The sequence below is a fragment of the Moschus berezovskii genome, chromosome 22 (assembly GCF_049115385.1).
Source record: "Moschus berezovskii isolate FMDL1 chromosome 22, NW_MosBer_1.0, whole genome shotgun sequence".
In the NCBI taxonomy this organism is placed as follows: Eukaryota; Metazoa; Chordata; class Mammalia; order Artiodactyla; family Moschidae; genus Moschus; species Moschus berezovskii.
Genome location: NC_142481.1, coordinates 14,252,595 through 14,266,310, shown reverse-complemented (window position 1 = coordinate 14,266,310; position 13,716 = coordinate 14,252,595). Strand labels below are relative to the sequence as shown.

The 13,716-nt window shown below is 56.5% G+C and overlaps 1 protein-coding gene across 4 annotated transcripts; it reads right to left on the bottom strand.

Annotated features, from left to right (window-relative positions):
• Window positions 1-5,121: 5,121 nt before the first annotated feature.
• On the bottom strand, window positions 5,122-13,516 carry DYRK1B (dual specificity tyrosine phosphorylation regulated kinase 1B). 4 transcript variants are annotated; one of them, XM_055412163.2, is made up of 12 exons: window positions 12,602-13,317; window positions 11,165-11,328; window positions 10,035-10,154; window positions 9,756-9,944; window positions 9,243-9,390; window positions 8,075-8,361; window positions 7,251-7,397; window positions 7,024-7,164; window positions 6,700-6,735; window positions 6,420-6,615; window positions 5,958-6,064; window positions 5,122-5,862 (listed from the first exon to the last, which is right to left on the bottom strand). In XM_055412163.2, exons 1-12 carry the CDS (start codon window positions 12,675-12,677, stop codon window positions 5,491-5,493), a joined length of 1,983 nt encoding a protein of 660 aa, XP_055268138.1. In that variant the 5' UTR covers window positions 12,678-13,317; the 3' UTR covers window positions 5,122-5,490. The 4 variants fall into 4 exon arrangements, with proteins under 4 accessions (XP_055268138.1, XP_055268141.1, XP_055268137.1 ...); XM_055412166.2 differs by lacking the exon at window positions 12,602-13,317 and adding an exon at window positions 13,360-13,516 and having other exon boundaries at window positions 6,420-6,735; XM_055412162.2 differs by having other exon boundaries at window positions 6,420-6,735.
• Between the last annotated feature and the right edge of the window lie 200 nt (window positions 13,517-13,716).

Sequence of the window (13,716 nt, the reverse complement as noted above, 5' to 3'; positions counted from 1 at the left end):
TGAGCATCTTATTTACTATTATAAAACCAGGACCTAAAACACTGCCCGAAACAGTATTGCATATCTGATAAATCAACAAATAACAAAACCCAGACGTGGCTCCAAGTAACAGAAAGCCCTATTCAACTTGGCTTAAATGATTTAAAAAAAGATAAAAGCTTTATTGGATCCCTTAATAAAGTCCTGAACTAACTTTTCAGATGCGGCTTGACCCAGCACTTATCCACAAGGACCTGACGCCTGTCTCTCCACTAGGCCTTCAGAGAGAATGGCTTTACCCTGTGGCCACAGCCCACCTGGGTGCGTGCTTAGCCGTGATCATCTTCCCTGCAGTGGGTTAGTTGTCTGCCCTCTGACAGACCCTGTGCTCCTCATGGCAACCTTCTGAAATGACAAGTATAATCTCCACTTTATAATGAAGAAATGGAGCCTCAGAAAGGTGAAATCACTTATCTAAACTCATATCAGTAGTAAGTGGAGGAATTAACGCTTTAATTCCGCTTATGGCCCCTTCTTTAACAATCATGGAGGTTTTAACGCTTGTGAACACGATGCTGGTAATAGCTATGACATGCTCACCATGTGGATCCTGCCTGTCCTCCACTAACTTCTCTGTGCCCTGGCTTTCTAATACACATAAAGACAATAATACTACTACCACACAGGGTGACTAAGAGGATTAAAAGAGCTAATACATAATATGGACTTTGCTGGTGACTCAGACGGTAAAGAATCTGCCAGCAGTGCAGGAGATTTGGGTTCGATCTCTGGGTGGGGAAGATCCCCTGGAGGAAGTCATGGCAACCCACTCCAGTACTCTTGACTGGAGAATCCCATGGACAGAGAAGCCTAACGGGCTACAGTCCATGAGGTCGCAAAGAGTTGGACACGACTGAGCAACTTAACACTTCTCATTAGGCTTATTACTAATGCATAAAATGGTAAGATCTCAAAAAAAAAAATCTGTTTCAGTTAGCTATTGCCAGATAACAAGTCCCCAAACACCACGGCTTAAAATAGCAACCATTTATTTGCTTCTGATTCTGTAATTTGGACAAGGCTCTGAGGGGCAAGGGGACTCAGGATGGCTCATCTCTACGCCGTGTGGTGTCAGCAGAGAGCTGGGCTAGACTATCCAAGATGGCACTACTCATGTCTGATGTAGCACGCCAGCTGGGGGCTGACTGGGCCTCCCTCTTTCCCTCTCTCTCCAGGGGGTGGTCCAGGGCTCCAAGAGAGAAAAACGCACAAGCTGCTGCTTCCTAAGGCCCAGCCCCCAACCAGCACAGCATCACTTCCACTGCATGTTGTTGGTCAGAACAAACCACAGGCCAGCCCAGATGAAAAGGGAGAAGGAGACTCCACCTCTTCACAGGAGAAACAGGGAAGAACACAGGGTCTCCTTTAGTAGCAGCCATTTTAACTTCATGGCAATCAGCTTCCTCACAGGTGTCTCTACTTCAACCCTCAATCCCCTACAGCCAGTTCCCCACACAAGGCCCAAGGGAGCTTTTAACACACTTAACCGATCATGCCTCCTTCCGTTGTTTAAAATTCTACAGCTTCCCAGGACTTCCTTGGTGGTTCAGTGATCAGAACTCTGAGCTTTCACTGCTGAGGGCGCACAGATCCTGCAAGCCGGCACAGTGTAAAACACAAACCCCAAAACAAACAATCTTCTACAACCTCCCAATGCACCTGGGGTAAAGACAAACTCCTTACAGGATCCACGTGGTCTCGCCTCTTACTCTCCCTCAGCCTCTACATTCCAAGTCTCACACACACACACACACACACACTTGATTGAGTGTTAATATTCCTTCATCACCTCAAACCTCATTTCCTAGGGTCCAGATTAGACATCCTGTCAAGTGTTCTCACAACTCTACTTTGTAATTTCATATCTGTGTGATAAATTAACAATATGAACCTCCACCCCTGAGAATGAGTTCTCTAGGGAAACTCTTGTTCTCTGCTGCATTCTCAATTCTGAGCACAAAGCAGAGGCAAGATGAAATGCCCCTTGGATGTCAGAGACCTCAGCAAATTTTCAGGCAGCCCTGGGCACAGGGGATCAGCAGAGTCCCTAGGATGCTGGGATGGGTAGCTACTATGAAATCACCCATCCGTTCATCCTGTAAACAGTTACTGAGCCTGTACTACATGTCAAGAGCTCTTCTAGGCGTTAGACAAAAAGCACGGAGTAGACAAAAGCTTCTGCCTGATGGGCTGCTATGGGGGGAGACAGACAATAAACAGGTTAGAGGGAGGGCAGATATTAGTGTCAGTGATCCAGTTCCAGAAGGGTGGCCAGGAAAAACCTCCAGAAGGCGGCAACATCTGAGTAAACACCTAAAGGAGATGAAGGTGAGCCTTGACTCTGGGAGAAGAGGGTTCAAGGTAAAGAGAACAGCAAGTGCAGAGGTCCTGAGGCCAGTATAGCTGGGGCAGAGGGAACAAGCCAAGGGGAGTGGAAGATGTCAGACGGGTAACAGGGACACACCATGCAGTGCCTTGCAGGCCACAGAGAGGAATGTGGTTTCTACCTTCTGTGAGATGGAGGCACACGGAATCAAGAGTGGGGAAGGGGACTGTGACCAGATGCAGGCTTTCAGAATGTCCCTTTGGCTGCAAGTGAGGAACAGACAGTGGGGAGCAAGGAGACCACTGATGGTCTAGGCAGGAGATGAGCATGGACAGGGCCAGGGTGACAAGAATGGAGGAAGGAAGAAATGGTCAGGTTCTGAATATACTTTGAGGGTATTTGCTGATAGACCAGACTAGGGTATAAGACAAAGAGGGAAGTCGAGACAGCTCCAAAGCTTTTGATCTGAATAACTACAAGGATGGAGCTGACATTTAGTGAGAATGTGGGAGGAATACGTTTTGGGGAAAAGACCAGGAGTTCACTATCTCTAGATATCCAGGAGGAGGTATGCTGGCAGTCAGTCAACAGGTTAGGGGAGAGGTTCTGGGTAGATGTCTATGCTCATCACAGATTCCTTACAGGACTTACATGAACTGACTCCTGTGATGTCTTGAGGCTCACCTTGCACCTTGCTAAGTCAGTGGTTCACTCACAGATCCTGAGCCCTCTACTTCCTAGCCATGTAATCTTGGGCCTTGCTTAGTTGCTCAGCTGTGTCCAACTCTTTGCGACCCCATGGACTATAACGCTGTTCATGAGGATTCTCCTGACAAGAATGCCGGAGTAGGTTGCCATGCCCTCCTTCCCAACCCAGGAATAGGAGCCAGGTCTCCCGCATTGCAGGCAGATTCTTTGCCGTCTGAGCCACCAGGGAAGCCCAAGAATACTGGAGTGGGTAGCCGATCCCCTCTCCAGGGGAACTTCCCCACCCAGGAATCGAACCGGCGTCTCAAATTGCAGGTGGATTCCTTATCAGCTGAGCTACCAGGGAAACCCTATCCTGGGCAAGTTATTTCATTTTTCTACCATCAGTAACCTCATTTGCAAAAGGCAGATCATAGTAGTACCTCCTTCCTACGGCAATTCATTCAAAAAATATTTTTTGTTAAGCATTTTTGATAGGCCAAAATCTGTTCTACAGTGCTAGAGAAATCCCTCTCCCACAGCCTGTGAACTCAGCCTTCTGGAAGTCTCCTCCACCCACATTCATCCTCCCCTCCCATCCAAGGGCCCTGTCATGGTACAACCCTGGCATCTCCTGCCTAGGACACCACGGCTGCCATCCTGGGATCCCAGACCCTAGCCTCTCCCGTCAATCTCTTCTGGCAGCAAATTGGGTCCCTTCCCTTGTGGAAATTACCAAGGTTCCCCGCTGCACTCAGGACAAAGTCCAAGCTCCCTAAAGAGCCAATAAAATCTTCCACGACCTAATTCACACAGCCCTTTTCAATAAGATTTCCACTAACACAAATCACCTGCGATTCATTCACACACACACCTGTTTCTCATCACGCCGCACCACCGCCACCCCCAAACATTCCTCCGTCTTCAGGTCTCAGTTCAGACAGCACCTCCTCCGCCAGGGAGGTTTCCCTACCGGTGCCGGGCCGGTTCTGTCCGCGTTCCAAGCGGCTTCCGTTAGTGAACACATGCAGATCCATAACGGGGCTCTTGCCCCACTCTCCTACCGACTGAGGCTTCCCGCAAGCCGGACCCAACAGAGCGGCTAGCAATGCCCCACATTGTGGGGCCACTTTGGGCCTCCCCGCTTACCTCCTGCTCCGTAATCACGAACGCCTAACTTGCATGCTCTCCCAGCACAGCGCGCAACCTACCTGCCGCAAGACTGGCGAACTCAATGCTCCCGAGAGTCTGGCCTAAACCACCCAATCACTGCCTTCTCCTCCTCTACGGCCCGCCTCCAGCATCCGGGCCCTGGATGTCTCTGGCTGCCGACTGGCTGCCTGGGAAGCTCCTAAGCGCGTGAGCGAAAAGAATTCTGGGCTCTGTAGTTCAGCAACGAAAATCGGGAAAACAGAGGGCCAAGAACGCTATTTCCCAGAAAGCGCCGCGCACCAGTATCCTTTGAATCTGGCGACTCTTGATTGGCCGGTTGGGGGACAGAAGTTTCCAAATTACAATGGAAACAGGCCCACTTACCTGGAACCCCGGTAATTTCTTTTTGCCTGAGAATCTAAAACATTTTGCTCAGCACTGATTCCAAAAAGTGAGACAAGACGTGTGAGTGTGTGAGTGGGGTGGGGGGTGGGGGGGATATAAATTCTGTTCCCATTGCTGCCTGCCATCCCCCAGATGGCACCAATAAGGCCTGCTACATGCACTCAGCACCTACTGAACGCCTGGCAGAATGAGCCACGCCTGTGCAGACTCTGCGCAAACCCTGGCTTATCAGGACAGAACCTGATGTTCCCCATAGACAGCTGGCCCTTTACCTTTCAAGGTCTCAGTTTATCCGAGAAAAGGCCAGTGTGGGCTAGAAGCATATCCAGGATCGCTGTCTAGGATTCCACAGCCCCACGCCTCCTAAAGCCCCATGTCTGGGCCGTAACTCCCCCAGGGACCAGGGCCTCACCCCAACCACAAAGCTCTGCCAGCACCCCTTCCCCAAACACCGTTCCCCATGTCTCTGAGGGCGGGGTGAGGGGAGCCAAGGGCCTGCAAACGCTCAGGCGGGCATGTGAGAAAGCTCTTTACTGGGGGGTACAGCAAGGAGGAGCAAGGCCATCTCCCCCTACCTGCCCCCACCCCTCCTAGGGCCCTGGGGTGAGGGGGGGTCTCCCCCACCCCACTGGACCACCACTGTCTTTGGTACAATAAATAGAAAACAAGGGGAGAGAGGGGGCCAAGGGTCCAGTCCTTAGTGGGGAGGTGAGCCTCAACCCCTCTCCTTGAACCCCTGCCCCAGGCCCCAATCAGTGCAGGCCTCATCCGCCCCGGCTGGGTAGCAGCAATTCCAGTCAAGGGGAGAGATGAGGATGGGAGCCCAGGGCCCCCGGATGGGGGGGTATGGCTTCAGGAGGGGCCCCAGGGAGGGGGCAGGGTCATGAGCTGGCTGCCGTGCTCTGGGGTACACCACGGAGACCCAAGCGAGGCCCCAGGGTGGCGGGATCATCGGGGGGTGGGAGGGGTGGACGACCCCCTGTCATCCGAGTCCGGAGGGCTGAGGCAGCTGGATGCTGGGGGGCGGGCGCTGGGTGAGGTGGGGAGCAGTCTGGGGGCCCGCCCACCAGGCTCACATCCATCAGCTCCGGGGGTGGTGGTGAGGTTGGTGATGGGGGACGACCAAGGCATCGGGGTTGGGGGGGTAACTGGGCTCCAGCCCCTGGCAGTGATGAGGCAGAGGCAGGGGCCTGATGTGTCTTGTGGGGCACATCCCCCCCGGCCCAGGGGCGCAGCGGCTGGGAGGGCGGGACCTAAAGGAGCAAAGCAACGGTGGGTAATGGAGACCTGGGTTCTGAAGCCCCAGACAGCCCACCACCCTCCTCCTAAGTCCCCGAGACCCCATTACCTGGGGGCTGTTCATCTCACAGTCAGTGATGGGGGGCCCTGGGCCCCCGCAATATCGGTTGCTATAGCGGTAGGTCCTGTTGTCACTGGAGGAGCCACTGGAGCCTCCTGGAAGTGCCAAGGAAGGAGAGAGGCCTTAGCAAGGAAGGGGGGGGGGGGTGCTGGTTTTCAGGTGGCTGAGTCTGGTTCATGGCCCAGGCCCATTCAAAGGATCAAACAAGTGAGATTAAGGGTCAGGGTTCAGTTGGGTGTCAAAGAGTCAAAACAAGTTTTAGAGATCTGAGCCCAAGCTCAGAGAGACGCTCAGGAATCGTCTGAGCTCCCCTGCTCCACCCACTGTTGAGTTCAGGATCTCGTAGCTTCCAAGCTCTAGGCCAAGGCCCAGTGACAAAGCTATTCCCCACCCCACCCACACCCCCCCGATCAGAGCTACCAGACCCCTCCTCCGGCACTGAGCACCCACCGGAGCTGGAGATAGAGCTGGCGGTGCTGGAGGAGGGGCAGGTGTCGAGGGGTGCGGGCGAGGTGGAGGCACTGCTGCCCGCAGGGCCCGTGTTGGTGGCCTCATCAGCCGTGCGGCGGAAGAAGCCGTGTTGCAGCGCCCCCAGCGGGCTGATGCGGGCGGCGGGCTCATACTCCAGCATGCGCAGCACCAGGTCCTGGAAGCGGAGGTAGTCGGCGGGGCTGTGGCCCGGCTCCCCCGCCCGCCGGCCCCCGGGCCCGCCCGTCTGCACGCCCAGCACCTCCTGCAGCCGCCGTGTCCCGGGGCCCTGGTAATCCTGGCAGGGGGAGGTGGGAGGGGGGGCAAGAGAGTGGCCGTCAGTGGGCAGGAGGGGCAGGGAGACACACACGGGGAAACAGAGGCACGAGAGAGAAAGTGGAAAGAGAGAAGCCAAGAAGAGCTGTGCGGAGGGTAGTAGGAGAGAGGGGGTGGGTGGGGGAGGAAGGAAAGGACAGACAGGGAAAGACACAGGGAGAGGAAGCAGGGAGACGGAGGAGGGAGCCCCAAGTGTGAGAGAGTGAGGGGCTGCCGGGGTAGGAGGAGCGGCGTGGGGCGGGGGCCGCACCTTCCTGAGTTCCTTTGTCCTTCGTAGGGTCCAGCCGCCCCCAGGCAGCCGCTCAAAGTACTTTCGAGCCTTGGGCGCCTGGTCCAGCATGGGGGCTGGTGGGATGCCCAGCACCTCCACGATCCGGTTCATCTGGTCCACCTGAGAGCAGGCGGGCCGTCAGGATCACTGGGCCGGCCGGGCCTCCACCCCCTCCTCGGGAGCACACCCCCTCCGCGGGAGCACACCTCATTGGAGCCACTGAAGAGGGGCTCTCCAGTGTGCATCTCCACCAGGATGCAGCCCAGGGACCACATGTCAATGGCCAGGTCGTAGGGAGTGCCCAGGAGCACCTCGGGCGAACGGTAGAAACGGCTCTGGATGTACTGGTAGATCTGGAGGAAGGGAGAGGGCAACCATCAGAGGTCCCAGCCTCTGCTACGAGAATAGCCCCAACGCTAGGAGGGCCGAGCCTCCTGCCCCCAGCACTTGGAACAGGGGGCGCCAAACCCTCAATGTTATCAGCACCAGCTTCCTGGAATCACCACCACTATCGTACTCATCGGCCCCAGGGCTCTCTGCTGGCCTAGTCTGGTCCTGAGCCCCTCTAGGTCACCAGAGGCTGGCAGCCGGCAAACCTAGGCCCTTCCCACCCTCCCAAACTAGGCCCTTTTCAAGCCACTACCAGCATCATCTTAGCTGCAAAGTTAAAGAGCCTCGCCCCTTCCACCCCCAGCTTTATGAGCACAGGGAAAACAAAACTTTGCAAACCGCTACAGCCTTTCAGGCTCACAGCCATCCAACTGCCCCACTGCCCACCCCCTCCCCAACCTGGCAGTCTCAAAACTGGTCCTGTCCCCTCAGGCTCCTCTCTCCCCTCTCCTTCGGGCAGTACACCTGGTGGCCCTCTCCCTCTCTTGGCCCCATCCCAAGCACCGTAGCTCAGGTATCAGGCTGCACGTGACAAGGCTATCCCCGCCTAGCCTCGCCCAGCGGACCCAGGCCGCCAGTCGGCCCCGCCCACAGCCGGGCCACACCCACACCCAGCCCAGGTCCCGGGGCCGGGCCGCACCCGCTGGCCGAGCTGGCAGGAGCTGCCGAAGTCCACGATCTTGATGGCGCTGCGCTTGGGGTTGCAGAGCAGGATGTTCTCGGGCTTGAGGTCGCAGTGAATGATGCTGAGCTCGGGCGTGGCCAGGAAGAGCAGCGCCGTGCAGAGCTGCTGCGCCAGCTTCCGCGTCAGGTTGAGCGAGACGCCGCGGAAGTGCGTGTTGCGCAGGAGGTCGTACAGGTTGTAGGAGAGCAGCTCGAACACCAGGCACAGGTGGTTCCGGAACATGAAGTGCCGCTTCAGGTGCACTGCCGGGAAGGGGGCGGAAACGGGCCGAGCAAGAAAAAACTGAGGCTCTGCGAGGGCCAGCGGCCCACAGTCACACAGAGAGAGGCTGGCATCAGATCTGTGTCTGCTTCTCGAGCACAGACCCAACTGGAGTGTGGTCTGCGCGCTGGGTGCATGTGTGCTAAGTCGCTTAAGTCGTGTCCGACTCTTTGCGACCCCGTGGACTGTAGCCCACCAGGCTTCTCTGTCCATGGGATTCTCTACTGGCTACTAATCAAAACGTCTTCATATGTCCACAATTTCATTTACAGGAAGTTAAACCTCTTTTCAAATCTCTGTCAGACTTTGTGATTAAACCAAAGAGAAACTTTCTATTTGCTGCTGATGGGTTTTTAACACCGTCCTACATTTCATTTTATAACACTGTTTTTAGTCTCAGTTCTGTTTATTTTTGTGACAAAGGGGACTCGCTTTCCATTTACGGTAAGGATGTGCATCTTCCCTTTAAAAGAAACACATTCCTTCAATCTAATTGATTTTTCTAAGAGGCATCGGTATAGGAAAGAGGACAAAGATGCACACAGAATAGAGGCTCTGGAGGTCACTGCCTGGTCAAATGATAGCTCTGTTGAGTACAAACGCCGTGACCTGCTGCAAGTGATGGCACCTAACTGCCTCTGTTTTTTCATCTCCAAACTGTGGGTAATCTGTGATGAGGGTTCAACAAGTTAATGTGTGTAAAGTTCTTACAATAGAGCCTGACCCCTTAGTGAGCACTCAATAAACTGACCAGTATTCTCATGAGAACAGGATACTGTGAAAGTGGCAAGCTTGACCTGAAGACCCCAGCCCCTGCATGTAGCGTGGGGGGCATCCCGAGCAGCCTTGCGCCAGGCCTCACCTATGTAGTACTTCATCTCTGTGTCGTGCTGGTTCATCAGCTCCAGCAGCCGCAGCTCAATCTGGGCCTGGTTCAGGAAGGCTTTCTTGTTCTTGATGATCTTAATGGCCACCAGCTCCTGGGTCTGATGGTCATAGGCCTTCACCACCTGCGATCACAGGCCCATCATAAAGTGAGGGAATGGGGGCACAGGGAACAGAGCCAGGGACCACCCCTCTGTCCAGCAAGGACACCCACCAATATCACCATCAGTAATACCACTCATTCAAAACTGGAGTGCTCACCAACAGTCAGACACTAGTGTAAACACGGGATACAAGCTTATGTGGGGAGTCCTGTAGTTTGCACTATTTTATAGAAAAGGAAACTAAGGCACAGGTAACCGACTGACTGGGACAAGTGGCCCAGCACGGAGCTTGAAGTCACTGAACCCACTGGCTGTGGGGGTCAATACCAGTGGGTGCCTGTACCTCCCAACCCCTGGATCAGGGTCGGCTGAGGGGCATCCCGCACCTGGCCAAAGGAGCCTTTGCCAATGAGCGAGTCGATCTCATAGCGCTCCAGCCAGCGCTCGCCGCTGCGCACGATGTAGTCGTGGTTGTCATCGTCGTAACCGTGGTTCAGGACCTTTTTCTCCTTCTTGGTGCTTGAGTCCTGAGGTGGCGCCTGCTGGGCCCGCCGCTTCTTCTTCGCATAGTACACCTGCTCAGCCGGCCGGGAGATGGGGAGTGGTGAGTGACACGTTGTCAGGACCCCTCTGCGCCCAGCCTGTATCCCCGCTCCTCTGCCCACCTCATTGATGTGCTTGTAGGTCTTGATGAGGTCCACGGAGAGCTTACGCAGCGGGGCCGAGGTCGCGTCTCGGAAGGCCAGGGGCAGCCTCCGCGGCAGGAGCCGTACTTCCGGCAGCACCTGGGGACAGGCAGGGTGACCAGTCGGTGGGCACTGAGGGAGGGCCTCCACCCCTACCTCGAGGGGGCGAACCCTGTGGGCTTACCACATGGGTTATTTATCTGGTCACGGTCTGACAACCCCACTAGAACTGAAACTTACTAAGGACAGAGCCTTTATCTTGTCGCTGCTTCCTCTCCTGAGCCTGGAGCAGGGCCTTGCACACAGTGGGTGTTCATGAGAAGTTTGCTGAGTGAATCATGAAGTGAATGATTTACCCTGACCTTTCATCACACACCTTGATTCTTTTCTAAACCTCAATGGGAGAGATTGAAAACCTGGGCTCTGACCCTCCCTATCCTTCACCGGAGGCCATCCATCCTGGGAATCCCTCCCAGAGGGGCTCCCTATCTTGCCTTATCCTCAACCTTTGGGGCCTTCCCACCCCCACCCTGCACCCCTACTCTGTGCCTCTCTGCCCAGTTTTTTCACCCTGAGGATCTTGAATCCTCGTACTCCATCCTGTTTCAAGCTCTACAGCTCAGAGTCTTCAGTCTACCCTCGAAGGTCTTAACCCTGCACACCGAGGCCCTGCTGGCTCCAAAATCCATCAGGCTCAAGCTTCTTCCCTTTTAACCCCTCCAGATCTTTCACTTTGGATTTTTTTTCTTAATGAATTTTTATTGAGTGTTTACCATGTGCCTGGCACTATTCTCAGCATTTCCAATTGCATTTTATGAACTTGTTTAATCCTCACAACAACCCTGTGAGGTAGGTATCAGGTCCCATTTGACAGAACAGGGAACTGAAACACGGGGAACCTAAGGAAATATAACCACTGTGCCTGGATGGGAACCCAGGCTCTCCAAATCCTGACTCCTCCAGCGACTCCTCTCTATCTTCCACTCCCATGGCGCCCTTCACGCCTGGCAGACTGTCCCGGGCAACCACATCATCTTTTTTGGCCCCAAGACCCTTCTATCCCAGCTTCCCCCTTCCCCAGGCAGGTGAGGAGCCAGCTGAACGCGTACCTGCGTGTGCTCCTGGGGCCCCGGGAAGCCAGAGAAGGGACCATGGCCCGGTGGGACAGCCATGGTGGGCTCAGAGGGCCGCAAGGGAGCGAGGCCTGGAGCGGGAGCCCGGCCGGGGGGCGCCTTCTCGCATCCTGCACCTCGGCTGCCACCGCCGCTGAGACCTGAGAGGGGGCAGGGCCGGGGGGGAGAGGGGGGACATGGAACAAGGGGATGTGTTGGCCGGTGCCAAGCGGGAAAGAGGTGGACAACAGAGAGGAGGTGGGGCACAGAGCAAGGAGAAAAGGGTACACGGGATCAACAGGTGGCAGTGAAGAGCGGACAGAGAGAAGCGGTGGTGGTGGGGGCACAGCAGAGTCCCCCAGCAAATGATGACCAGACACATGAAGCAGGCAGCACGAGGAGAGGAACATGGGAAAGGGAACAATTGGGAGCCAGGCAGGGATGTGAGCCGTGACAGAAAAGGACAGAAGACATGAATAATTGGGGGGAGGAAGAGAAGAGAGAAACCACAGACAGCATAGGGAGCTGGGCTCACGCTTTCCTCCCCATTTCTACTTATGGCTCTCCTTAGGGCCCCTCCCGTAGTCTTCTCTGAACATCAAGACCTTGTCTTACCACAGGACAGTCCCTCCACTTCAAGGTCTACCCTTCCCAGTAGATCCCCCAATCCAGAGAACTCTAGGCTCCCTCCCAAACCACAAGGGGCAAGTCTTCCGGCCCCCTCCAAATCACAGCAGACTCCTCTGCAGGTCCCTAAAACCACATCAGGGTCCTCAGGGACCCTCACAACCACAGCAAGGTTATCTGAAGACCCCTTTATAACAAGAGTCCTAACCCCAAGGCATTCTCACCCACCAGGGTACACCCTTCTCAGGGGACCCTCCCCATGCGATGCCAAGACCTCTTCCCTATCATTTCCTCCCACATCAGGGACCACCCCTCTAGTAATTTCCCAAACCATATTCAGTTCCCGCATGCTACACCAGGGCCCTTCTCCACATTACTCCAAGCTGCTCCCCCCTCCCCCACTAGGGCCACTCCTTGGGGAAGCAACGGGGAGGCGTTTCTATCCGCGCTTTAGAGTGGATCGTCCTTCTCTCCCCTACCATGGATCCTACCCCCACCCTCCTTCCCAATATTCCTGTCAGGGCCCTTTCTCCAGTTACTCCTTCACACCAGGGTCAATCCTCAGCAGTGCCCATTCCTAGAAGTCCCCCAGAGACAAATTCGCCAAATATCAGAGTTCTCTCCTTCCAGAGTATCTTCCACACCAAACTCCTCTCCCCACTGGCCTTCTCCCGTGTCGATCCTTTCTCCCATGCCAAGCCCTGCCACTCCACGATCCCTCCTCTCTCTTGGAGCTCCCCCACAAAACAATCTCTGCCCCGGGGCCCTCCCACAACAGGACCCTCTCTCCCAGCCTCCACCCCATACCCAGGTCAGGGCTGGCGCGCCCACGGGGGGCTGGAGCACGGTGGGGCCCCCAGTTCGGTGGGCGAGCGGCCAGCATGGCGGTGGTGAGGAGACAGCCGCCTGTCCCGGCCCGGCCGGCCCGGCAAGCCCCGCGGCGGGGAGGGCAAGCGGGACAGGCGGCCCGGTGGGTGACAACAGCAGGCAGCAGCCGCCGCCGCCAGGGGCGGGGAGAGGAAACTAGGGTCAGTCCGGGGCACGCGGGGGAAGGGGAAAGCAGGTGGACGGGGGAGGGGCGGGTTAACCCTCGCCCCGCCGGCCCCGCCCAGCGCAGCCACCCGCCCCAGGGGACCCCGGCGTCCCGCCCCCCACCCTGGAGGCCAGCCCCGGCCAGAGGCGCCCAGGCGGGCGGGGCCGGACCGAACTTGGCAGTCCACACCTACCATGGCAACAACCGTGCCATTGGTCGTTGCTGCCAAGAGATCAACCAATCACAGCGCAGGAGAGCGGTTGCTAGGCGACGACGATGCGGCCGGCGGAGCCGAGCCCAAACAAAGGGCGGGAGCGAGGCCCCACTACCCCTCCTAAGACTGCTCCCTCCGGCTCGGCCCCTTCCAGGAATCCGACTATGAATAGCCAGGCAAGGCCTGCACCTGCCCGCCGCCCCCCTTCTCTCCTCCTTCGGCCTCGTGCTAAATCTCGCGGCGACGCAGGCAGGGCGGGTCCCAGACTACCCTCCCTCCCCGAGAGCGCGTGCTGCCTCCCCGGAGCCGCGTCCTTACCTGAGGGCGCGGGCAAGGGAACTCAAGCTGCTCGGGAAGCCCGAGCTCAGTCCTGCCCACAGGCTGAAGATATCCGACGAGCACAGCGAGCCAGGGCCCCGATTACCCAGTAATGCAACCAGCAAAATGGCGACCACAACAAACCGGCCCCCCCGCCCCGGACTCCGCCCCCACCCCCCAAGCTGTTTCCCCTCACGTGACCCAGGGCAACGCTCCGCGGCTGCGCTCAGAGGACCTTACTGGGATCCATGCGCAAGTGAGCTACCGACCCCGCCCAAGCGCCGAAGGCCAATTTACGGCTGCGCAGGAGGCAGCTAAGAGAGGAGCGTGCGCAGTGCGACCGGGTGGGAGCGCTCG